The 25,238-nt window shown below is 46.1% G+C and overlaps 1 protein-coding gene and 1 non-coding gene across 4 annotated transcripts; both read right to left on the bottom strand.

Moving 5' to 3' along the window:
• Positions 1-7,396: 7,396 nt before the first annotated feature.
• Positions 7,397-7,469, bottom strand: TRNAR-CCU. Its single transcript has one exon. It is a non-coding gene; the product is annotated as a tRNA-Arg (tRNA).
• A 10,533-nt stretch (positions 7,470-18,002) lies between these two features.
• Positions 18,003-24,897, bottom strand: LOC119349712 (sister chromatid cohesion 1 protein 1-like). Of its 3 annotated transcripts, XR_005169509.1 has the most exons (21): positions 24,754-24,897; positions 24,460-24,528; positions 24,318-24,376; positions 24,149-24,193; positions 24,031-24,050; positions 23,855-23,931; positions 22,180-22,276; positions 21,971-22,052; positions 21,803-21,881; positions 21,496-21,656; positions 20,799-20,854; positions 20,546-20,698; positions 20,276-20,444; positions 20,138-20,193; positions 19,905-20,064; positions 19,738-19,834; positions 19,276-19,406; positions 19,110-19,194; positions 18,894-19,006; positions 18,547-18,623; positions 18,370-18,462 (listed from the first exon to the last, which is right to left on the bottom strand). XR_005169509.1 is itself a non-coding variant. In XM_037617799.1 (20 exons), the coding sequence occupies exons 1-20, from the start codon at positions 24,804-24,806 to the stop codon at positions 18,380-18,382; spliced, it is 1,845 nt and encodes a 614-aa protein (XP_037473696.1). In that variant the 5' UTR covers positions 24,807-24,897; the 3' UTR covers positions 18,003-18,379. The 3 variants fall into 3 exon arrangements, 2 of the variants coding, with proteins under 2 accessions (XP_037473696.1, XP_037473697.1); XM_037617799.1 differs by lacking the exon at positions 18,547-18,623 and having other exon boundaries at positions 18,003-18,462; XM_037617800.1 differs by lacking the exon at positions 18,547-18,623 and having other exon boundaries at positions 18,003-18,462; positions 20,799-20,836.
• Positions 24,898-25,238: the final 341 nt, after the last annotated feature.

The raw sequence follows: 25,238 nt of genomic DNA, 5'->3' as shown, positions 1-25,238 counted from the left end.
GCGGGCTATAAAACTTACAGCCAGATGTAGCATGTGTTCCAACACCCTTTGTGAGATAAAAAAAGTGGGTCATGTATTAATGGTGTAGTATACAAATATGACTTGTACTATTGTATAAGCAAGCTATTAGGTTAGCTATAAGTGACGTGAACACTTCATATAGCCGGATATGGACTGTACTATTAACCATGCTCTAAATAAAAGAAGCATCAAGGGCCTAAAGAAATTAAGAATGTAGAATATATGCACCACTGTGTGACAAAAAGTTGTTTTGGTTGAACCAGTGAGCACACAAAGGAACTTTCTGAAATAAGTAGGTGTTTGATGTTTGATGAGAGAAAACTAGAAAACGTGCAAATTCCAATAGAAATGCATCAATTTTTCCATGAAGTTTGATCTCACTTTAGAAAATACTACTAGCATGCAAAAGTAGTCGGCCTAAAGAATAAAAAGATGATCTCAAATCCAACCAATAAAGCAAGGTCTACGAAAAGAAAACATTTTCAACATAATAGAGTCCTCCCTCTTCGAATTAAATTGTGTAATAAATGCCCACTCAGGCTCAAGATGCCCGCTCACGCATAATCTTGCCTCCTGCACGGTTTGAACCTACTAGCCTGGTTTCGAATAGATAACATAATTTAACAAACATTTAGCAGCACGTCGCGAGAGGAGTAGGAGCTAACGGCTTACCGGGGATCACGAGGCCGTCGGGGTGTTTGGTGCTCGGCGCCCGAGACGTGTCATTGTTGGGAGCACCGGTGTTGGTTATGGAATTATGCCAAATAGAACAATAGAAATGCAGCATGGTGTTGTTACTATTGCATGACAATGATTGGTGGCATCAATATTTAGGAGAATATTAGAACCACTCAAGTTATGCATTGTTTATAGTTATTTTTTGTGGGGGGGTATTGGTACTAGTTACAAAGTCAAAAATACCCAAAATTCAATTGTTTATGGTAAAAAGTACTCCCTCCGTAAACTAATATAAGAGTGTTTAGATTACTATTTTAGTAATCTAAACGCTTTTATATTAGTTTACAGAGGGAGTACATATAAGGGGATCTATCAAATTTTCCACGATGAATTCACTCAAAAGAGGTTTTACTAAATACATGATTTTGTTCCTTGTACAACGACTGGAGAGTAACCTTTTGTTGGATTTCTCCAATTTGCTGACAACTTCTGGATCCGGGTTTGCTACGTATCATTTTATTCTCCAAGAACCAACACATGTTCCAATAATATTCCAGTGTGTCAATTGACCTTTGGTTTCCTTTTTCATTATTTTTCATTTTTGTGAATGGATTTAAAAGGTTCTAAATGAAGTAAAAAAAGATAGGCAGACACTACTGCATGACAAAGTAGTTTGGTTACACCATCGAAAAATCAAAAGAACATTCTAAATAATATTCCAGTGTGTCAATTGACCTTTGGTTTCCTTTTTCATTATTTTTCATTTTTGTGAATGGATTTAAAAGGTTCTAAATGAAGTAAAAAAAAGATAGGCAGACACTACTGCATGACAAAGTAGTTTGGTTACACCATCGAAAAATCAAAAGAACATTCTAAAATAATTATGTTGGTTATGAAAATGTACGTACTTGAATAGAGCATATGATGTTACTGTCGGATGATAATGATTGATGGTATCAATACTCAATAGAACGATAGAACCTCCCAAATTTTATATTGGTGGTTCTTGTTTTTTGTGTGTGGGGAATAATGTACTACCTATTGAAGTAAAAGAAGACTCGGAATTCAAAATCATTATGGTAAAGTACACATAGGGATCTATTAATTTCCATGTTGTAACTCACTACAAAAGTGACGGTACGCACATAATCTTGATCCTTGTACAACGATCGACGGGTAACCTTTTGGATGGATTTTTTCGTTTGTTGATAACTTCTGGAACCAGATTTGCGACATGCTATTTTATTCCCCATGAACGAAAGCATGTTCCTATGAGTATTCGAGTGTGTCAAATCGGCCTTTGGGCCCTTTTGTTTTGCAGGATTCTGATAACACACATAAATGAAAATAACAAAATAGTTGGACATGAGAACACCTTGCGTGCTAAAGGAATTCAAAATGTATAGACTACTACATGCGAAGGTATTTTTGGTTGCGACACCACAAAAACTCTAAAGAAATTCTGAAACAATTAGGGAATTTGTTGTAATGTTAGACTGAGCGGAGAATTCCCTTTCGAAAAATTGTGTGCAACATACTCGAGGGGGAACACAGTTTCTATGGTTTTTAATTCTACCAGCTCCATCCTAATCATCTCTAAAGAATGATATCTCTCCTTTTTTTCATACACAATACAGACACAGGCGGTCATACATGTGCACATATACTCACCTTATGAATGGACGCATGCATACCCTATCCCTGTAAGCACCTCTGAGAGACTGAGCCGACACACATCTTGAGATTTAGGGAGTCACAACTAGCGTTATGTGGCACTCAAACCAGCATGATTCAAACTATACATCGTGTAAATATTCTCGGGGCTTGGGGCTCACAGTGCTTGCTCACACATTTTTTAGCGTCGGGATTGTTTGAAGCTACTACTAGCCTGGTTTCGAACAGATAGCGTAATTTAACGTTGAACATGAGCAACAGGTAGCAATGAGGTACGCAGCCGAGGATCATGCGCCGAGGCGGGTAGGATCCTAGCGCATCGGAACTCTGGAAACATATATACGAAATTTAGAAGAAAAAACAGAATAGTTGGACATGACGACACGTTGCACCTAAAGAAACTCAGAGTGTACTGTAGAATATATGCACCTGTGCGTAACAAAAAGCAGTTTCGGTTGAACCAGGGAGAACGCAGAGGAACTTTCTCGGAGAAGTTGGTGCTTGTTGTTTAAGCAGAGAAAGGTAGAAAAGCATGCAAATTCGAATACAAGTGCGGGCATTTTTCCATGAAGTTTGATCTCACTTTGGAAAATGGCACCCAAAGTAGTAGTCTACCTGAAGAATAAAAGGATGATCTCAAATCCAACGAATAAAGCGAGGTCTACAAAAATGTAATTCCCACAGAATCTCCTCCCTCTTGGAGTTAATTTGTCCAGTCGAGAGAGAGAGCTCGAAGATGCCTCGCCCCAGCATTTTAGCGGCTGCACTGTTTGAAGTTTCCAACAGATAACATAACATAATCCAACGACGAACACGTAGCGGGAGGCGCGGGAGCAGGAGCTGCGGTGCTCGCCGGGGATCACGAGGCTCGGCGCGCCGGGTTGCTTGGTGGGTGCGCGGCGCCCGAGAGGTGGCATTGCCATTGGCCTGGCTCGACCCGGCATGGAGATTCGCGTGCGCGCGGGGCCGCCGATGCGGACCTCGATCACTTCAAAACTGCTCGCGACCGACGGATCCGCTTGGCCGCACGTCACTGTACGGGCTCGGGCTCGCCCGGACGCATGGGTGGTCTCGGTCCGAACCCCGGGCCCGGCCGGCTAGCTTGCTGCCCAGGAGAAAACGACCGCGGCCATGGACGGACGCGCCGTTTCTCCTGGCCCTTTCCCCCCGGCCTCCTCTGCCTCCGCACATGCACCCCAGCCTTGAGCAAAGCGCTTCACTCCGATCGCCATCGCCATCGCCATCGCCATCGCGCCCCATGGACATCTCACCTCGTCTCGTGGCCGGTGTTCGGGACAAGGCCACCTGTCGATCGCGAGATGAGCACCTACTGACTGGCGTTTGCTTTGGGAGAACGGGCATGGTTTGCCACGAGCTGGTAGTACACTGTGGCGCGTCGTCGTGACGGACGGGGGCGGGCGTGCATGGGCAGGGCCCGGCCCCGGTCGGAGGGTGGAGCGGCAGCGTCAACACGCACGCACGCACGCACGTATGGATGGATGGCAGTGGCGTCCGCTGTGCCAGCACTGTACGTGATCTCCATGTCGCTGCCATGCCATGCCATGCTCATGCACTGCACGCACGGTTGGTGCAAGCCTCCTTTGTTTTTGTCCCTGGCCCTGGCCCTGGATGTGGCTGGCTGCACGAGGAACCGGCGTGTGGCACTGTGCCCCTGGCGCCATGGACGGACGCCGGTCGGTCGGTCGACATGTCGGTCTCCGGCTGCACGTGGGCGGCCTCGTGGCGACTGAACCCTGCGTGCCCGCCATGGACGAGCTGTCCCACGCGCGTACGTCCACGGGTTTTCAGGCGAGCCCGGCGCCCCGGCGCGGCCAGATTCCCCAACAATGCCGAGCCCGGCCAGATTCCCCAACAATGTCTGTGTGTGCGTATCGCTCGCTGCCCCCTCTGCCACCGTGCGTGCGTGCGTGTCGCCGCTGGCCTGGCATGCCCCCCACCCCCACGTCCGGCGTCGTGATAATCTACTGATCGAATCCACGACCACGATACGATAAGAGCTTGCAGCGGGCGCATGCATGTGCCGCCGTGCGCCATGGCCGCTCGTCCGTCGCGTCGACGCGTCCCTCCCTCCCTCCTCCCTTCCTCCCTTTCCCCGCGCCCCTTTGCACGCAGTACAGGCCGGCCGAGCGCGGAGGCCAGGGCCGGCGCGCGCTTCGCGGAGATAGGCCTCGCGGCGAGGAGATCCACGACGGGACGCACACGTGTCCGTCCGCCTTTACGTACGTCGTTCCGTCGATCGAGCGGCCGACGAGACGCGACGCCGCGCGCACCGGTCGACCTCCGCGGCCGGCCGGACGATTCCCCGCCGGTCTACAGTCTAGCTAGGCCGGCAACGTGTAGCCACGAGCCGATCCCCTGGCCAAAAGGTAACGAGCTAATGGAGTAGCCAGCCAATGCGACGAACAAATTAAGCATAGCATTGGCTACGTGCGCGAGTGGCACCAAACCCAACTGGAGTAAGATCGCGTCCGCCGGTCGCCACGCTCACTCATTCACTCCACCAACAACCACGTACTACATGATGATCGATCGATCGTTCTCCGCTCCGGCCCATGTCAATCGCGTGTAGCTAGCCAGCGAGAGCACCAGCGTAAGTGTAGCCTAGCCACGAGACGAGCAAACCGAGAATTCCTTTGGGCTAGGCTTAGCTACGTCTACGTGCACGACTGTCACCACTCATGCACTCAACACACATGATCCGTCACCGGCCCACATATATCGCAGATATATACTACTCCTTCCGTTTCAAAATACTTGTCTTCCATTTGTCCAAAAATGGATGTACCTATATACTAAAACATGTCTACATACATCTACTCCCTCCGTGCGAAAATAGTTGTCATCAAAATGGATAAAATGTGATGTATCTCAAACTAAAATACGTCTAGATACATCCTCTTTTATGCATTTTGGTGACAAGTATTTCCGGACGGAGGGAGTACATCTTAACAAATGAAAGGCATGTATTGTGGAACGGAGGGAGTAGCTAGTTTAATTTTAAAGAATTTTGAGCAAATGATACTAGCTAGTAGTATAGCTAGCAAGTGCACCAAGGAGGCGGACGCGACGGACGAACTGAGCAATCCATGGCATAGCCTCGGCTACGTGCACGGCTTGCACTGAAACCAAACCGGCGTAAGATTAACTAGCCCCCATCTACCCCCGTCGACCCATCGCTGACAAGAACACACGTACCAAACACCTGACCCGCGGATCGATCGACCGACCGATCTCGATCGCGTATCAGCATCAGCATCGCAAACACGCGCGCACACACGCACACTTATCATTAGCTAGCGAGCTAGCCGCACGTCGCACGGAAAAGAAAGATCCTCGATCGATTGCACATGAGCTATGGCTCGATGATGATCACTCTTTCGATCGATCGACCGACCGATTCCTTTCTTTCTTTCAGCGCAATTTGCAACAACAAAAGGCGCACGGATCCGTCCGTCGATCTATCCAACAATTTTGATTGCGCCAAAAGCCTAAAGGCAAAGGCTAGCTTAGCTGGGCTGAAAGCTAGCCCGCGTAGAGACGGTAGGGGACTGTTAAATATGCGCCGGGTCGTCTTCGTCTACCGCTCACCCATGTGCATGTGCCGGAGGAGGGTGCCGGTCTGCTGCTGGGCCTCCATAATGCGAGTTTCTTAATGCTATGGGATGCAAAGCGCTGGTTAATTAACCTAATACTCCCTCCGTAAACTAATATAAAAGTGTTTAGAATACTAAAATAGTGATCTAAACACTCTTATATTAGTTTACAGAGGGAGTACTAGCCATTGTGGCGCCTCACACGCGCACTAGCTACTAGTAGTGATGGTAGTTTAATTAGTGGGTCTACATATGTTAAAAAAGAGGGGATTTGGTGGGGGGACATGCACGGATGGTGGCGCCGCTTCGCCGCTCACCGCAGCCGGCCACCCCGGGTGAAATCGGCTTTAGCGCCCGTGATGATGGACAAGCGTGATTAAACTAAGGAACTACGGCCATGGGAGGGGCGGGTCGTGGCCGTCTTTCGTCGTGGCCACGGCTGCGTGGACTTGACTCGTGTGGTGTACGGCGCATGCAGATGCAGGCCGACGAAGGAGGAGAAGAAGATGAAGAAGCTCCGGATGTGCTAGTACGTGGCTCTGAATTTCAAAAGAAGGTGACGGCCGGACCGGACCGACGGACGGGCGGCAATGATTGACTATTCTGGGCCGATGGTGGTGCAATTAACGAGGTGACACTATTCTGATCGCGGTGCAATTAACGAGGCGATGCGTGTAGACCAGAGTCAGAGTAGCTCATGTCCTATGCATGCGATGGTGGCACGCTTCTCCGGTAGGCACCACAGCATCTCCGGTGCTCCAGTTAAGCTTCAGATTTTTCTCAAAAAGAAAAAAAAGAAGCAAGTTTCAGATTCTTATACTACTTCCTAGTACTCTCTCCGTTCCTAAATATGTAGAGATCTGAATGTATATAGATGCATTTTAGGGTGTGGATTCATTCATTTTGTTTCGTATGTAGTCATATAGAAATCTCTACTAAGAATCATATTTAGGAACAGAGGGAGTAGTTCTCACGTGCGTCGCGGGGATGACTCAAACACAACTTTTTGCCTAGAGGTGGTGGTAGCGAGTTTGCAAGTTTTGCTCACCATCTTTACTTTGGAAACAATATGAATTTTGTGTTATGATCACATACTTCGTCTAGTCTAAAAGGAAAAAAAAAAGGTTCAAAAACAACTTTCACCTACGCGATGGTGGCACGCTTCTTCGTAGGCACAGCATCTCCTGTGCCCCAGTTAAGTTTCAGATTCTTACTGCTTTTCGAGGCACTGTCCAGTTTTGACACGAACTCTGCACAAAGTTAGTGAGCATAATAGCCTGCAAGTTTTGCTCAACATTTTTCACTTTGGAAACATAAATGATTTTTGTGTTATATGATGACCCTACTTCGTCTAAACGAAAAAAAAAACAAAAAAGAATTTAATTTGGAAAGAAATTACTGGAAGTAAACGCGCCAGGTAGGGGTCGAACCTACGACTTTCTGCTTAGGAAACAGACGCTCTATCCACTGAGCTACAGGCGCTTTACGGTGCAAATTTCAAATTAACTCAACCTGTCCGTATGATACGACTTCCATCAAGGAGACACAGAGTCTTTTTTTTTCTTTTGCAAATACAATAAAAACTTGGTCAGAGTTACAAACGAATATATAAAGACACACACATCATCCCAGACGAAAGTTCATTTTTTTCAACTGTATATTCCAAATGAAAGTTACAGACGAAGAAAAAACACAGACGTAAAATTCCACAACATATTCCAACCCACCACCTTTTTATTTCACCTTTATTAAGCGCAGCAGCCGAATCCGCAAACACTCGGCAACTCACATCCAATTGTGCACCTGTCTGCCTGCGTGCCGAGAAATTCAACGGGGAAACCGTGTTAAGAAACGGATATGTGCCCCTTGTTCCCGAATAAGAATCCGATGCCTCACTAATTCTCCCACTTCCCTTGCTTCCCCAGCTTTACTCAACCCCACTTGCCTACCAAAGCTTCTTTTTCTGAATAATGCCCTCGATCTTATCGTCATAATTCCCCGTCCGAACCGAAAAAATTCCTTCCGGTTCATGTGCCGCCTTGTCGTCGTCGCCTCCATGGAAATCCTCCGCCCCCGATTCCATGTTCCTGAGATGCCGCCATTGCGTGTCCGAACACCGTCGACAGCGATCAGGGTGTGACTAAGGCCCTGTTTTTATTTTCGAGGAACCGGAGGCACGCCGCGTTTTCTTTAGAAGAAACTAAAGAAAAAGAGTTTTTTTGTAAAAAGAAAAAGGAATACAAAAAGCAGAGTTAACCGGTTAATTAGAAGAAAAAAGTGATAAACAGACTAGGGCCTAGTTTAGGACACGGGAAAAATTAATTTCCTGGTCATATTGTGCATGAACAAATATCCATGAGTTTCTTTTTTTAGGTGCCAACCACAGCCATTTTTCTTTAGAGACGCTCGTGCATCCTGGTCTCAACACGTCACCGGTACAAATCGTCTTTTCACTAGCATTGTAGATTAGGACTATGATCTACTACTTGCAGTACCATGAGTAGAGGAGATTTAAAGGTGCTTTCTCTAGAAGGTTAGGGAAAGGGTCAGGGGGGAGAGCTACTAGCAAAATACCTTTGCTTTAGTCCTGGTCATCCATACCATACCACACCAAGCTGATTAGTGATATTTCTTATTCTTACTGCTAGTGCATCTTTGGAGGAGTTGATCCATCGCAACCCCATCATTGCGGGGATTAGCGGCGATGATGATGGTTTAGGCTCTTTTTAGACATGTTCATGGCAAATGTTTTCCGGGGTAGGGCCCTGGCTCGCTGGTCTGGCGCCTCGAAGTCAGCACCGGATGACAAAGCGAAGGCAACCGCGAGAGAAAATGGGCGGCATCATGACTACCAAGTTGGTTAAAGCCTAAGCTCCATCACCCAAAGGAACATCATTGCTTCAACTCCCCTCACTGACACTGATGGCGGTTTTGATTTCTTTGTGTTAGTATAATGTAATGTGGGTTGGGGTGCTAGCTTTGCTAGGGTTAGGGCTTGTTCGTGCACATGGGTTATGGCTAAAATGTTAGCGGCAATGTCCAAGTCATGGGCCTCACCTGCTTCCTTGTGGTTCCGGCAGGCTGAAAAAAGAGACTGACTGAAATGGAGTAAATAGCATAAAGCTACTAGTTTACAGGTTAGGGTTCCAAAAAACTACCACTTTTTAATTTTCTCAGAAAGCTACCAAACGCGCGGTCCGCTGTTTCAAAAAACCCAAACCCGCGGTGACTAGCGATTTAACCGTTTTCTGACGTCCTGGGCCCATCTGTCAGCCCACGTGGCCACGCGCGCTCACGGCGCGGCAGTTCACGGCCGTTAGCCGACGCGGTCCGGTCGGAACCAAAGTAGGCTGTCGGGTTTCTTGTTCTCTCACTCCCCTCCTCTCCCCCTCCTCTTCCCCGCAGTGACCTAGTGGGCCATGGCGGCGGCGCAGCCAAATCTCGTCGGCGGCGAGCGATTCAGCCAAGGCGGCACTGGCGAGGAGGGCGGTGGACCCTCAGAGGTGGACAAATGGCTAGGCAGCTCGAGCTTCCCGGCGCAGCGATCGCAGCAGCCATCACCGCCCGCGGCTCATATGGATCCGGCGAGCTCAGATCTGGAAGTCCGCGCGGCCAGGGCAGTGGCGAAGCGCATCCACGCTGATCCAGCAGGCGGCCACCATTGGGCTTCGTCCTTTGGTGGAGTGAGGTAAGCACTGCTCAATGTTTCTGGGTGCTTTAGTTCAAATTAGAAGAAAGTGCTACTGTATTTATGGTTCAATTTAATCCTACAGCTTAGATGATGCGATTTGGGACTTGAGGCTACATTTTCAAGGAATAGATAATATGGAGAAAAAGTATTCAGTGTCCTGAGATATCAGTTATCTGACCATATTAGCATTGGTTGAGTTGGAGGGCTATGGAATGGATGCATTTCTAACTTATGTAAAGGAAGATGGAAAGGGGCTGGAGGGTGTGCAGGCCCTGGATAATGAGGAGGCATTAGAGGAAATGCTTGACTTATTTGTTGATAATAAGGTACTGAACATCAGTGTCAGAAAAGCTACTGATCCAAGCCCAGCAGATGAGGAACAGATCCCCATTGATCATGTTGGTGAACCTGTTGTTTACAGAGTTTCACAAGAAGGTGTTTTGTATCCTGCCCCTGATGATCCCTACATAAACACACAGCAAAGCAGCAATTTTAACAAGGGGAAAAAAGTTGTGGAAGAAGAAGATGTAGAAGAAGCAGCAGATGAAGAAGGAGAAGATGTACCAGAGGAAGAAGATGAAGTTGAAGATGACAAATCATCTTCAGATTTTGAGTTCTTTAGGGGTGATTACAGAGGGGAGAAAATTTCTTACAAAGCTTGGTGTAGGGGTGAAGATGAGACTGGCACTGATACTGCAGAGCACTTCTGTGCAGCTAACTCAGAACCTTCTGAGTTTTGGGAGGAAGAACCAGTTGTTTCTGAAGATGAACAAGTAGAGGATCCTGGCATAAGTGATCCTGGTACTGTAACTACAAATGCAGCCAAAAAGCTTAAGCCAGTTAGAAAACCTGGCCCAACTAGCAAGTCTCATAGTCAGCCTGAGCACATCAAGTTTGAAGATTATGTCCCTGAAGCTGATGAGTACTGTTTTCCAGGTGATTTTGGCATAAGTGATGAAGATGATGCACCAAGGCTGCCATCTGGAAGGAAGAGTCGGAAGAAGCAGAAGAAGGAGAGGATATGGTATGATCCATCAAGGCCTGATGCACATGAGCAGTTTGCAATGCATTTGTGCTTTGAAAATGTAGTTGAGTTCAGAGAAGCACTTAGAAATTTTCATGTGAGGACTCTTAGGAATTTTGAGTATCACAGAAATGAACCAACTAGGGTTATTGCTTGGTGCTCTGAGAGAAAACATGGATGTCAGTTTTACATAGTTGCCTCCAAGATAGCTCATGAGGCAACTTTCAGTATCAAGAAGATGAACCTGGATCACACTTGTGGAGCAAGTGGAGAGAACACAAAGGTGACAGTCAGTTGGGTTGCTAAGGTTTGTGAGGATACAGTCAGATCCAACCCTGGAGCTGGTGTTGACACAATTATGTCATACACAAAGAAGAAGTTTGGTGTGCATGTGCCTAAAAGCTTGGCATATAGGGCAAGGAAGGAAGCAGTTGAGGTTGTGCAAGGAGATCACAAACTCCAGTATCACAGAATAAGGGACTACCTGCAGTGTGTGCTAGATACTAACCCTGGCAGTAGGTGCATAGTAACAACACATGAGGACCCACTTAACCCAGCTCCTACCCCAAGGTTTCACTATATGTTTTACTGCTTGTTTGCATGCAAGGAGGGTTTTCTGAATGGATGCAGGCCATTTATAGGTAAGTATTCAGAAATTTATATGTTTTTTAAACATTGATGTACTTAGGCACTCATGTTATCATGTTAGCAGGTCTGGATGGTTGCTTCATCAAGCTAAGCACTGGTCAGCAGATATTGGCAGCTACAGGGAGGGATGGCAACAATAACATCTTCCCAATAGCTTTTGGTGTTGTTGATAAGGAAGAGACAGACAGTTGGATATGGTTTCTCACACAGTTGAGAACAGTCATTGGAACTGGCAATAAGTTTGGCAAATACACAATTATGTCTGACAGGCAGAAGGTATTGTTCTCAACCTAGTCTTTACATTTGCCTTTACATTTGCAATGAGTAAAATGTTATTCAGTAGATGAGTAACACTTAAGATTACCTTATATTGAACAGGGATTGTTGAATGCAATAGATGATGTATTCCCTGACTCTCCACAAAGGTTTTATCTTAGACATATTTATGCCAATTTTCAGTCAGCTGGTTTCAGAGGAGAGGAACTTAAGAAACATTTAGATCAGACTGCCTATTCCTTTACCAAACATGGACATGATTTAGGCATGGAGAATTTGAAAAAAGAAAGTTTAGAAGCTTGGAAGTGGTTGTCCCAGATACCAGACCATACCTGGGCTAGGTATAAAATGGACACTATGTGCAAAACTGACCTGGTAGTAAACAACCTTAGTGAGGTTTTCAATAGAATGATATTGGATGTTAGGAACAAGCCAATCAGGACTATGTTAGAGGGCATAAGAACAAAGCTAATGATTAAGTTTCAGAAGATCAGAGAGAAGACAGAGGGATGCAGATGGGAAATCACACCTACTTATTCAGAGATTTTAGAAGAGGGTAAGAAGTGGGCTAAATATTGTGAAGCATACATGGCAGGGCCAGGGATATGGCAGGTCACAAGTAGCTCAGAAAACACATATTGTGTTAATTTGAACAATGAGACCTGTGACTGTAGGAGGTGGGACATGACAGCTATTCCATGCAGTCATGCCATTGCTGCAATGCAGAAAGTGAAGATACACCCTGAAGACTATGTTTCTGCTTTCTTCAAGAAACCCATGTATTGTGAAACATATAAGCACATAATATTTCCTGTGCCAGGTCCTGACCATTGGCCTCATACAAATGGGCATGATATTTCTCCCCCTGTTTTTAGAGAAAAGAAAGGTAAGAAACAAACTGCCAGGAGGAAAGGCCTGTTTGAGGTGCCAGCTAAAAAAGACACTTCTAGGATTGGTACAGTCACATGCAGCAACTGCAAGATGCAAGGGCACAGGATCAACAATTGTGGTGTCCCATTGAAACCTAAGTTCCAAATGAGGCTGAACAAGCATCAGGTATGTCCATTGATTCCATGGTTACTTACATTGCATTGCATTGTTACATTCATTTCATTTGTAGGAAAATACTTTTAAATAATATTGTTGTGTAGGAAAATAGAACAAACTACTCTGAGGCTGGATCTTCAATGGCTGCAAGTGCACAAAGGCCACCAAGGGTACATGCTGCCTCTGCACCTGCACCAACTCCTCCTCCAGTAACAAATGAGTCAACACAGACGGCTTCTAGGTCAAGGAAGAGGGCAGCACCAGCTACATCAACAGCAGCACCACCTCTCAAGAAGAGCAGGACCAATACATCTTCTGCAACAGTAGTAGCACCTGCCAAGAAGAAGAACACAACTATTCCTATCAATGGATCAAGGTCTTCTCCAGCAAAGAACACCAGGTCATCAAGGTCTTCTCCAGCAAAGAACACCAGGTCAGCTACTGCTAATAGAGGTGGCACTGGATCTTTCATTGCTCCTAGACAGGCTACAAGTGCTGTGCATGATGGGTCAAAGAGGGTCAGGAAGCCATCTAATAGGCTGAAAGATTACTTTTATGCAAGTGGCAACTAGCTGAAGTTGTTGAACTCCAAGTGCTTGATACTGTTTGATTTGGTTTGTAATAACATTGCCTCACTAAGTACTTGATACTGCACTCTTTGATTTGGTTTGTAATATGGTATTGTATGTGGATTCTGCACTTGTTTGCAACTTCAATTCATCTGTCTCACAAATACTACTACAAATCTCACAAATACTACTACAAGTCTCATAGATTACATCCAAATCTCACAAATACTACTACAAGTGCTGCTACAAGTCTCTCTCAAATTGACTTACAGATAGAAAGATAGATAGAAAGATAGATAGCTAGATTGACATATCAGTCATAGCGCTCAAAGAAACGGACCCACTTGGTCCTAGTTGCTGGATGAGGAGCCATGACTGCCCTCATCCTTGCCCACCTAATGATCTGGATGAATGACCTTCCCCTGCCACCAGTGAAAACCAACTCTAGTTCTTCATCATTGCACTTCTCCAGTACCTTGTTGGAGAGTCGGCGGTTGAACTCCTCTTGCTGCTCATCCTGGGCCGCCTCTAGTGCCCTCTGCCTGCGCCTCCTCCTCCTCCTCTGTGCTGCTGCTGCTGTCCGTACCTCCACAGCCTCCCCCTCTTCCTCTGTGACATCTCCCATGTCAGGATCCATCTGTAGGGTTTCTTTTGGGTGGCGGCTGGTGGAGTCACTGGGAAAGGGTGGGGGTGGGGAGGGGTTTATATTGAGAGATGGATGGGGGATTGGGGTTAGTAGGCCTAGGGTTGCATTTGGTCAGAGAGTAGTAGGCCACTAAGCCCAATTACCACCAGAAATAATATATGAAGGATAACAAATAACATATAAAAGATATAAGATCAAGTTGAACACCTAATAGCATAGGAGATCCATTTCCACTACTTAATAGCATAGGAGATCCATTTCCACTACTTAATAGCATAGGAGATCCATTACAACACTTAATACCATAGGTGATCCATTACAACTTAACAACATAGGAAATAAGGTTCTTACACACTAGGTTAAACTTCACATTCCCCCAAAATGTACACCCATAATTACTTGAAATCATGCCAGGCCACATCCTTATATAAAGGCCTTTGGATGTACTTACTTCACCAACATATCACAGCAAGTTCAAGACTCAAGGATGACCTTGATTTGCTCTAACTTCTCCTTGCTGCCATACCCTTCATTCAGCAGCTCAGCAACAACAAGCTCAAGCTTTGCCTTCTCCTTCTTAAGAACATCTCTGTCAACTTCAACATCCTTCATAGCCTTCCTAGTGTTCTTGATGATATCAGCTTGGCTCTGCAAAATGCACCTCTGCTCTTTTGCAAGTTTGAGCTTTTCCATCTGCACCTCCAACATGGCTTTCTCCTCTAGCTCCTTCTTCTTCTTCTCAAGTTCTTCCTCCTCCACTTGTTTCTTGTCCACCCTACCATCCTGCCAATCAAACATCTTGGATACATCATCAACAAGCTTGGTGTACTCAATGCAAAGCTTGTCATTTTCAGTCCTTAGCTTGGCCAACTCCCTTTCATGTTCACTCTTAAGCCTTGCCAACTCCTGCTCAAACTTCTCCTTGTCCTGTACCCTTCCAAAGTTCTGCTCATGGAACATCTCCCATAGCTTGCACAAACATCTCTGAAGAACAATTGGCCAAGGCCCATCAACCCACTCCGTAACACCACAATTCACACCATTTTCCTGCATTTGTAAATGTGAAAAGTTATTACAATGCCATTAGTAAGTTTCCAAAGTGGCAAAAATACATATGTGTCTGTCATATCAAACAAACTGCTCCATCATATCAAACATCACTGAACATCCATAGCAGAAAACTTAATTGGCATCTAACCTGGACTGGGCAGCCATAGAAACGCCTCCCTGTTACAGGCCCTTCAAAAGCAACATGCTTAATAGGCCTCAGTTGGTGCAGAATGCACTTGGGATGAGCAAGCTCAAGTTGGCCACAGAAAAGGGGCTCCACAGTGGTGTCTGGTTCCTCCTGCAACCATAATAACCAATAAAATCTGGTTTCAATCTGCACTCAATACCAGAATCAACTTGCACTGTTCATTAAATCCCCAAATCAGCATGAACCCTAACACTGTACAGAGATGAACCCTAGGTTACCTAAATCCTACAATCAAACCGCACCCTCCACTAATCAAGAACAGTATCACACACACAACAACAACACTACACTAAGCAAAATCCATGGCTGTAGCCTAAGCTACTAGCACCTAACCCTAACCCTAACCCTAGGTGGCAAAGAACTTACCATAAGTCCCATGTCCATGCTGACAGCCTCGCACTCCTCCTCCGAGCTGGTTTCCTCGTCGTTCCAGGAAGGCATTGCGGCAAGGAGGTCGACGGCCACCGGCCTCGAAGACGGCGCGCGGCGGCGAGCTCGTACTGGAGCAGGGGAGTGAGCGAGCAACGAGAGAGTGAGCGAGTGTGTGATCCCGACCGACCGAGCGGGTATATTTACCCCACTTCCGACCGGGCCGGTCGGCTAACGGCCGTGAACTACCGCGCCGTGAGCGCGCGTGGCCACGTGGGCTGACAGATGGGCCCAGGCCGTCAGAAAAACAGTTAAATCGCTAGTCACCGCGGGTTTGGGTTTTTTGAAACAGTGGACCGCGCGTTTGGTAGCTTTCTGAGAAAATTAAAAAAAGGGTAGTTTTTTGGAACCCTAACCTGTAAACTAGTAGCTTTATGCTATTTACTCACTGAAATGAGACTTGCACTGCACTTTGGATTGGAGTTTCTGATTTGCATCCGGTTCCGTTCGATTATTGGGCAATAATTGGTGCATGGAAAAACAAGCGAGCGTGTAGGTCGAATCATCGCTGGGCAACTGCAAATTGTTTGTATCCAGCAGACACGAAAAATGTCAAAAGTGATTACATACATTATGGTCTTTGTCAACAATGAGAAGAATATCCTATGAGTTGGGCGGAAGACTAGCGTATACTAAGTCTACTATGGTGTAAAGATTGACAAAACTGACCTTTACAGGAATCATCGCCGGTCAGGATGCTAGCCAATTTGCATGGCAACGCGAATTTGGGTGCCACCCACCAGAGTGTGTGGCAATGTTTGCCGAAAAATGCCGAATTCTCGACCGTGGTTCGGCTCCCTTGAGAAGAAGATATCAGGGCAGGCGCTTCGCCGGAACATCACACCGCCCGACACATTCATGTCTGCTCGAATCCACCACGCAGTGCTACAAACTTCACTAGTTGATGGAGCAAGGAGTGATCTTCTCTTATGCAATCCTGATGCACATAAAACTATTGAATCTGTAGTTGAGCACATCAGCAAAAGTATTATGTCAAAGACGTGTCACTACTCACTACACGTCTGCAACATTAAGCATGAACTGGAGCAGCAGCAAGCGTACCATGCTTTCAGCTTCGGACATCCCGGCGCATACTTCAAGAACGCAGAAGAACCATTTGCCCAAAAACATATTCAAATCAAATGAGGCAAAGAGGGGCGAAACACACACCGTCTTTTTTCCGATAGGCAAAACAGGATGACAAAGCGACGGCAACTGCAAGAGAAAACGGGCAGCGGCATCATGACTACCAAGTTGGTAAAAGCGTCTCCAAAGCCTAAGCTCCATCATCAAAGGAGCATCATTGCTTCAACCCCCCTCACTGTCACTAATGGTGGTACTTATTTCTTTGTGCTATTAGTATAATGTAATGCGTGTTCAGATCCTACCTTGCTAGGGTCAGGGCTTGTTCATGCACATGGTTAATGGCTGAATGTTAGCAGCAATGTCCAAGTCACGGGCCTCACCGGCCGGCTGAAAAGAGAGACTGAAACGAGACTTGTACTGCACTTTGAATTGAGGTTTCCAGATTGTGTTCGGTTCCGTTCGATTCGATTATTGAGCCATCATTGATGTACACGTGGACACGCTTATTGCTATAAGGATATGCATGGAAAAACAAGCGTGTAGGTCGAATCATCGTCGGGCAACCGCAAATTGTTTGAAAAAAGGCTGTAAGAATCCAGCAGACACGAGAAATGTCAAAAGGTGACATGATTCACCATTGATTGCATACGTTATGGCCTTTGTCAACAATGAGAAGAATATCCTATGAGTTGGGTGGAAGACTAGCGTATACTAAGTCTACTATGGTGTGAAGATTGCCAAAACCGACCTTTATGAGGATCATCACCGGTCAAGGATACTAGCCAATTTGCATGAATTGATATGCATCTGAACGCGAATATGGGTGCCGCCACGAAATGTCGGCATAGCAATGTTGCTGGGAAGAATGCCGAAGAAATGATCAAGACAAATCATCACCCCCGCTGTCATATTCATGTCCGCACCAAAGCCATCACGCGACACCGTAAACTTGCATTGCAAGGAGTGATCTTCTCTGCTGCACATATTAACTTGACACAGTTCAGCCTTTAGGATATGACAGATCTGCTACTTTCGGCACCTGCCGGAACACTGAAGCAATCTATTTTTGTTTTTAGGAGCAAACGAGGGAGGGCGATCGCCCACCTGAACACATGCATTGCAACGAAAGACCAACATCACAATCACAGTTTCTTGTTGAACACTGAGGCTTCAGCAAGAAAAACTATTGCCACATAAAAAGATACAGTATGTTGAAGGCAACCGGACTGAAGCAGCAGCAAGCATGGTACAGTTGCAGCTTCAGACATCCCGGCACCTAGTTCAATAACCCACAAGAATCACCAGTCCAAGAACATAGTCCAACCAAATGATGCAAAGAGGGGCAAAACGCGCATCATCATTTGCGATAGGCAAAACATAATAAATATCCGGTTAAACATACTTAACCAGCAAATCTCAGGTACAACAAATACCCCCCCTGATGAACATAGTTTAAGCAGCTAACCTACACCGCCTGTCAACCCTCTCGATTCTTTCAGCGTAGCGTATCTTACAGAATTCCCCTGTGGCCTGACCAAACTTCCGCGATAACACAGCACCATCAACTCACTTGCTTCCCACCAGCAGATACATAAGCAAATTACCTACTCCTACAAAGACTTCTTCCTGTGCAGACTTAAGACACTATAGATATATAAACATGAGATGTGCAAGAGGCTCCCGGTTCTTCCGTGTGATTAAGATTAATAGGGAGATGATCACATGTTGGCCCCCCTCGAGATCAGGATGGGTCCGTATGGTTCCACCTGTGTGACCTTGATGCGATCGAGCGTTGCCAAGACTGCACAAGATAAAACCCTCAGTGAACAATAGTTTACATTCAGTGACATGACCAAACAGAACGGTTAAAAGAATTGCACTCAACGTCCTAGGGGTTATCCATCTAGTCGATGCTATCAAGGAAACTTGGTGTTTCTTCCCCAGTTTCAAGCTATATATGTTCTGCTTTTAGCACCGCAGCAAAGTTAACTTATCAGGAAGGCCAGCATGTCATGCAAAGTGTGTAATTAACATACTACTAGTATATAACCCAGCAATATGAGAGAAAGCAAGCATGTCATGCAAAGTGTGTAATTATAGTCATTGTCCATGGAAATTATGAATAATCAATCAACAGCAAAGCAACTATATAAAATCATGCGGTAAGACCTTTGATTTCTTATTTACTCTAGTGACTGCACGATTTATTCACAATGTAGAACTGTTCCATACCACATGTTTGATAGAATAGGCGGGCAGCCTGTGCTGTGTTCATCCCATAAGTTAGCTGGCTTAACGATTCAGATGGCGGGGCATCCGGGCTCTCGAAGTGGAGCTTTAGGTACCTGCATGAATTTAACTCCAGCGTCACACGACGAACACACTTGTACTCCGCGAGTCAAACATAAGCCACCCCGGAATTATCACCAATGTGCTCAGGATACTTACGAGTGAATTGATTCAGTGATGTGATCGGGAGGACTGGATTGCTTCATGAACGGGGTTTGAGTGGGTTCTGTTTCTACCATAAGATCTGAAACAAGAAATGTTTTTAACTGCTATTTTCAGGGACAACAGTTTAAGGTAAGGACAGAAAGGCAGAAATGCAACCCACCAGGAGTTGGTTCCATATCTGAAAGCCTTCTCAGCTTGAATTCCCTCTCTTCTTGCTCCATTGGGAATTCCTCTTCAACTGGATCAAGGTTCCCCAAGCTTCGTCCAGATGAAAGCTGCCTCCTCTTGGCCCTATACAATAGTCCTCAGACAGTTACACTAAGAAACTAAGCAAGACAATGAAAAAACCACAGGAAGCTGCCACTTATGATGGTTTCTTTTTTTCTTGCGGGAGCCACTTATGATGGTTAACATCAATGATCAGGTGTTTTCCTTTATATCCAACGCAACATCAGGGAGACAGCTCTAACAGTTTCTAGACAGAGCATAGAAATGGAAGGAAAACCCAGTACAAAGAGAAAACTTTCTTAATCACCGAGTTTTTTTTTTCATAACAAGATCACATAGTCAATTATTCGTGCAACTAATAAAGAACAAGGTTACTATCAGTATCAACAGTCACCTTCCACTTCCAGATTGTAACTGTATTTCTGGATCCAATGGCAGAAATGCCCCCCTTCCAGAGCCACCAGAGCTTGAAGCTGACCTGCGACTTAGCCCTACAGCAGAGTTGACGTCATGAAGCGGCTAAAGAAGAAGGAACTTAAAAAAGAAAGATCTCCAACTTACCAGGACTTCCAGGTGTAACACTAGGGTCACCATGCGGACCATCAAAAACACCTTCAAATTCTCCACTCTTGTTTGCTCTCATCTTTTCAATGCCATCTGTGAAGTCCATTGGTGTGAAGTCCATTGGCTGAGCTCCCATTTCATTCTGATCTCCTTGAGGCTGCCAGTGAAAACCAATTATGAGATAAATGTTGATGAAAATAAATCAATAGAGAAATGTGTTCTGAAACAACCTGAGGCGAAGGGTTTCTCGGCTGCTTTTCTTGTGATGATGATGATGATTTATCTCCTGTATGAGATAGTGTGCAGCTTGGAATTAGCACTTTTGCAAGTTAAAAGGTGGGTGACACAAAGTTCAGTGTTATAGTTACCTGAAGAAGATGAGGGCTTTGGGGTCTTGACTTTGGTGCATTCCTTCCAGAGCTGCATAAGCTGCTGAGGGTAATATATCTCTTGTGAGTCATTGGAGAAAGACATTAGGGCAGACGGTGGCAAGTCCATGAGCTCGCCTATCTTAATTGCCTTAATAGGATTGATTTTCTGCAAATAGTAAACAGCAAAACAGCAATTCGGTAAGTACAATGCATGAGTTCAGAACTATCGGAAAATAGGTGGTTCCAATCAATAACACGTTGACATACACTCCTGACTTGACGCCTTTTAGAGGTGAGGCTTGATGGGTCCTTCAACCATGACTGATATACATTTCCTGGGATCATTATCTGGTTATCTATGATCACTTGGGGGCCCTTGCCGCGTGCTTTCCTCTTTGCTCGTTTAGTTGGTTGTTGCTCCTGTATTGCGAAAAGCAATCTCATGTAAACAACATCAAATTCCTTTTCCATATAAGAGTTTCAACTAAAGCCAACTATTCAGCAGGTAAATGGTACAGACCGTCGTCTTCTGCTCCTCTTGCTCCTTTAATGAATCCCCTGCAGAAGATACTTGCCCTATAGTATATGAGTAGCTGAACTGGGTCCAGTGGTACAACTTCTAATATAACATGCAACCAGTGAACTAGCCAAAGGACAATAAGCTACATGCAAGATTCGTTTCAAATAGAAAGGTTCCACATCAGTTTACTTGCAAATCCAGTATTATAAGTGCTGCCCATGATCAGTCATAAAATAGAGTGAATGGTATTATCAAATCACCAAAAATCTGTAGTAAATTCAGCTGCAATCAATACTACACTACTTATCCACTTAATCTATAACATATAGTCCTGCCGCATTCAAATTGGCCATTTACAAAACCGACTGGGGATAATGAGCGAAAACAATATGCTTAGAACCAGCGCTACTTGACCGAATAGCCATAGCGCACAATATGCTAAGCACCAGTGCAAATCTTAAGCTCTCACAAATAACCTTAAAGTTATACTATTCCAGAAGAAACTCAAAGAAAAAGTCAATGCATTGGTGGAAGTTTCCCTGAATTGAAAAAACATGGTAAATGTGTCGCAGACTCAAAATGAGATGAAAATTGGTGTCTATTAGCGTTAAACCGGAACCATTTCCAATTTTACAATGTGATAAGCCATTTCCCACTGTAGCATCGTCAAATATACTAGTCATGTGCTTAATTTCACCTTGTTGAGGTTCTTCGCAGATGGGGGATGGGGCAGCACACTGTTCCTGTTGTTGAGGAGGGTCTTCTGGCCTTGGTGGAGAGGGAACTAGTGTACTTGGAGCCTCTGGGTGTCCATCGAGAGTAATATGGACTGTGGTGTCATCATCTGCTATGTCAAATCTGGTGACAAGGTAGTATTGCACAATGAATATTGGTACTCACCGTCAAATTAAAAGAAGACGCAACATTGATGATACGAGAATGGCACACTAAAATAAGAATAACTTTTCTTTTCTTTTAATTAGGGAAACTTAAGTCTCCTTTACCTCTCAAAACGATTGAAGATGTCAGTTTCAGCAAGACCAGACTCAAAATTATCGACCAGGGTAATGTTGACTGCCTCAGCTGAGATATAATCATAAAGAACCAAGAGTTAATAATCAGTAGCCCTTAAGAACCCTCACAGAGCAATACCAAAGAGCAGAAAGAAATACCTTGATGATGACGGTCGGCGCGAGAGATGTCATCATCATCCAGGTTGACATTGACATATTGTTCATCCAAATCCTCCAGGCGCTGCACAAGCATAGACGTCAGTCAAGATGAGTGCAGGCAATTCAGACAGAAGCTAGGAGACAGGAAAATCCATCCATTCATTTAATCAGAGTTTCAACTTCCAGAATACACAGATGACAACGATTACCATTCCCCGGAACCTAGTAGTATAAGTATCTGTGAAAAACACGGGCTGCTCCACCTCCATATCCACCGCGTTCTCTGGCAGTGTTACTGCTTCATACCTGCAAGAAGCAGCACTTTCAGATAAAAATGACACACTGTTTTCTTAATCTTAAGACATATCATTCTCCATAAAACCCTTTTCTCAATGGCAATGACACAGTAGCAAGAGGTTAAATATCTCATTTGGAGTGCTAACAAACTTTCAAAGGCAAGCGACAAGAGTCCGCGCTCTGAACATGACAGCATGTTAAGATATGTTAACAGTTTTCCAAGGTGATAAAGATCCCCTCTGAACATAGCATTATTTCTCAAGTACCATTACAACCCCCAGATCTGCTATAATTAGATCATCCAGTCTCAAGAGATTGACTGATATTGAATAAGAAACCAATACCAAAATAATAAGTCAGCACTGAACAGTCCAAAACCAACCGATATCTCACTGTCCCAGTCAGCCACCCCATTATTAAAATTGTTAAGATAACAAATGGACAAACTATGTCCTAAAAAGGCTGGAGAAACTATAAAATGCATAAAGTCCTGCATAGAGTACACATACATATTGGCCAGAAAAACCACCTTGCAACCTGGAGCAGATTAAAATTGACTAACCCAGACATAACAATCAGCAACATACAGAGACATAAATACCTGCATGAACCCTTGCATCAACAGCTATAACACCCAAACGACCCCCCTTAGGCAAAGTTGCAACCCATGAATTTAATCAAGCAATGAGAATATCAAGACAGGAGACACAAAATCATATGATGGTCTATATGAATAGCTGCTGCCCCAGAAACACAAGAACAGAGTCAAGTTACGTAGGATCACACAGCAAGGGCCCACGGCTAGGGCTGCGCGTCCCAGTTACATTTCACAGCATGGACCCATGGCTAGGACTGTGCATCCCAGTTACATTTCACGCAGTCAGTGATACGGCATCATCAATAAACTTATAGAAACATCTGAAAACACCACAAAGTAGTGCCGTTGGTCATTGTAAAATCAGTAGTGCACAATGGAGGACACAGCAATAGTTACCAAGCAAGCTGACAGACTGACAGTGTTGTTATTAGGCATCTTAAGAAATTTCATAAACACAGAAAGTTCAGTTGCTCATACGGCCACTTTGGCACCTTGCAACACCCTCCAATCTAAACCATCAGACTAATACCACACGGTCTAAACACACAAAGGAAATTCCATTTCCACAGAGAAATGGACACCAACTCTCCATCATCACCACGCAAACACATTCAGAAACTTCTACTAGAAACATCTGAAAAACATCACAAACCACATATCATCGTAAACTCAATACCGTACAATGCAGAACACACCAATTGGTAGCAAGCAAGCTGACGGAGACTGACATTGCTATCTAGCCTCTAAGAAATTTCATAAACAGACGAAGTTAAGCTGTCCATACATACAGCCACCTGGTACCTTGCAGAAGCCCCCAATGTAAACCATCAGGCTAACACCACACGGTCTAAACACACAAGGAAAGTCTAAACACATAAGGAAAACCCCATCTCCAGAGAGAAATGGACGCCGGCTCCACATTATCACCACGCAAGCACATCCAGAAACTTGTGGCAGGGCATGGAGAGGGAGAGGGAGAGAGCACTCACTTGGCTTGAGCCTTGCCCTTGGGGAGGACGGTGTGGTCGACGGCCGGCCTGATCTTCCATGCCTCGTTGATCTCAATCTGCAGAAGAAATCAGCACAAGCGTAAACCCAGCCACCAAATCACCAAGCAGCAGGATGCAGAGAAACCGGTCGGGCGCAACTCGAAGTCCAAGTTTACCAGGAGACGGGACACATCATCTGCGAGGAACCACACAGTTGGAAACGGTGAGAATCTGAAGATTTCGACAAGAAAATAAGTGCGGCGAGCAGCGAGGGAAGGCGGCAGGTGGACTCACCGTAGAGAAGCTTCACCTTCCTCTCGTACACGATCACCACGCCGCCTGCTCATCACGCGCACACAGGAGGCAACAACAGCAACAAACACGCGTCACATCCCCGGGGAGAACAGGAACGAATCCGGCGAGGGGGAAAAAAGGAGCGAAATGGCCCGGAGGGACGGCTCACCCATGAGGATCCCGGAGAGCCTGAGCGCCATGGGCACCGACGGGTTCAGGATCTCCTCGCTGCAGCGGCGTCAGACACAGCGCCATGAGACCGCGGGCCCTCAAAGCAGAGAGAAATTGGCGGGGTCGGGTCGGGGGCTCACCAGATTTTGATGATGTCGAGCTTGACGAGGCGCTTGCGGTTGATCTTGGCGTGGAGCGTGGCGGCCATCCTGCGGCGGGGGCAGAGGAGCAGAGGAGCGTCAGAGCAGATCGAGGCGAGGCGACGGGGAGCCCGCCGCATTGGGAGCGGACCGAACGGGGGCGCCCGGAAACGCCCCGGACCGAGCGGAGAAACGCGGGACAGGCGGAATCGGTGGCCGGCGGCCGCGACCGAGGGGACGGGAGCGGCGGCGGCCGGCGGGGAGGGAGGGGAGGGGGAGGGGGAGGGGACGCACCATATCTGGCCGAGCGGCGCCTTCCGCGCGAGGAGCTGGTGCGAGTAGAACATCTTGGATGGCCGCCGGGAGGCGGTGGCGCGGCGGTGCGGTGCGGAGGGCGAGCACGGGAGAGGGGCGGAGTGGGTGGGGGTTTTGGGAGGGGTTGCGCTTCCGTGGGGAGGTGGGAAGAAGGGTGGGGGATCGTCGCAGTGACGGTGCGCGCGTGGAGGGCAGTATCGGGATTTCAGCGTGCCGCGCTGCGGCAAGGTTGCCGTGGGTGGGTCAGTGGGTTTTGCGCGGCGCCTCCCCTTGGAAAAGCCAAATTACGTGCGAGCCCATTTCGGGCGCCTCTGATACGGTCGATTTACACTTGTGATTGATTTTGATTGATTCGTGGGGCTGAAAAGTGAAAACCGCATGGTTTCTCTTTCAATGATGGCCCGCTTGCACCAGGCTTCCTACTACAACCACTTCCGTCCACTTCATCAAAACTCTTCAAAAGA

The sequence above is a fragment of the Triticum dicoccoides genome, chromosome 1B, assembly GCF_002162155.2.
Source record: "Triticum dicoccoides isolate Atlit2015 ecotype Zavitan chromosome 1B, WEW_v2.0, whole genome shotgun sequence".
Taxonomy (NCBI): Eukaryota; Viridiplantae; Streptophyta; class Magnoliopsida; order Poales; family Poaceae; genus Triticum; species Triticum dicoccoides.
Note: the sequence above shows the minus strand (reverse complement) of the source record. Positions and strands in the feature narration are given on the sequence as shown.

Excerpts from the sequence above, each read along its gene's own strand:
- LOC119349712 (XM_037617799.1), bottom strand. The coding sequence starts at position 24,806 with ATGTTCTACTCGCACCAGCTCCTCGCGCGGAAGGCGCCGCTCGGCCAG. Across the intron at positions 24,377-24,459 it reads CTCGACATCATCAAAATCTG|CGAGGAGATCCTGAACCCGT; the intron begins GTGAGCCCCCGA and ends ACGCCGCTGCAG. Across the intron at positions 19,835-19,904 it reads TGTTACACCTGGAAGTCCTG|GGCTAAGTCGCAGGTCAGCT; the intron begins GTAAGTTGGAGA and ends ACTCTGCTGTAG.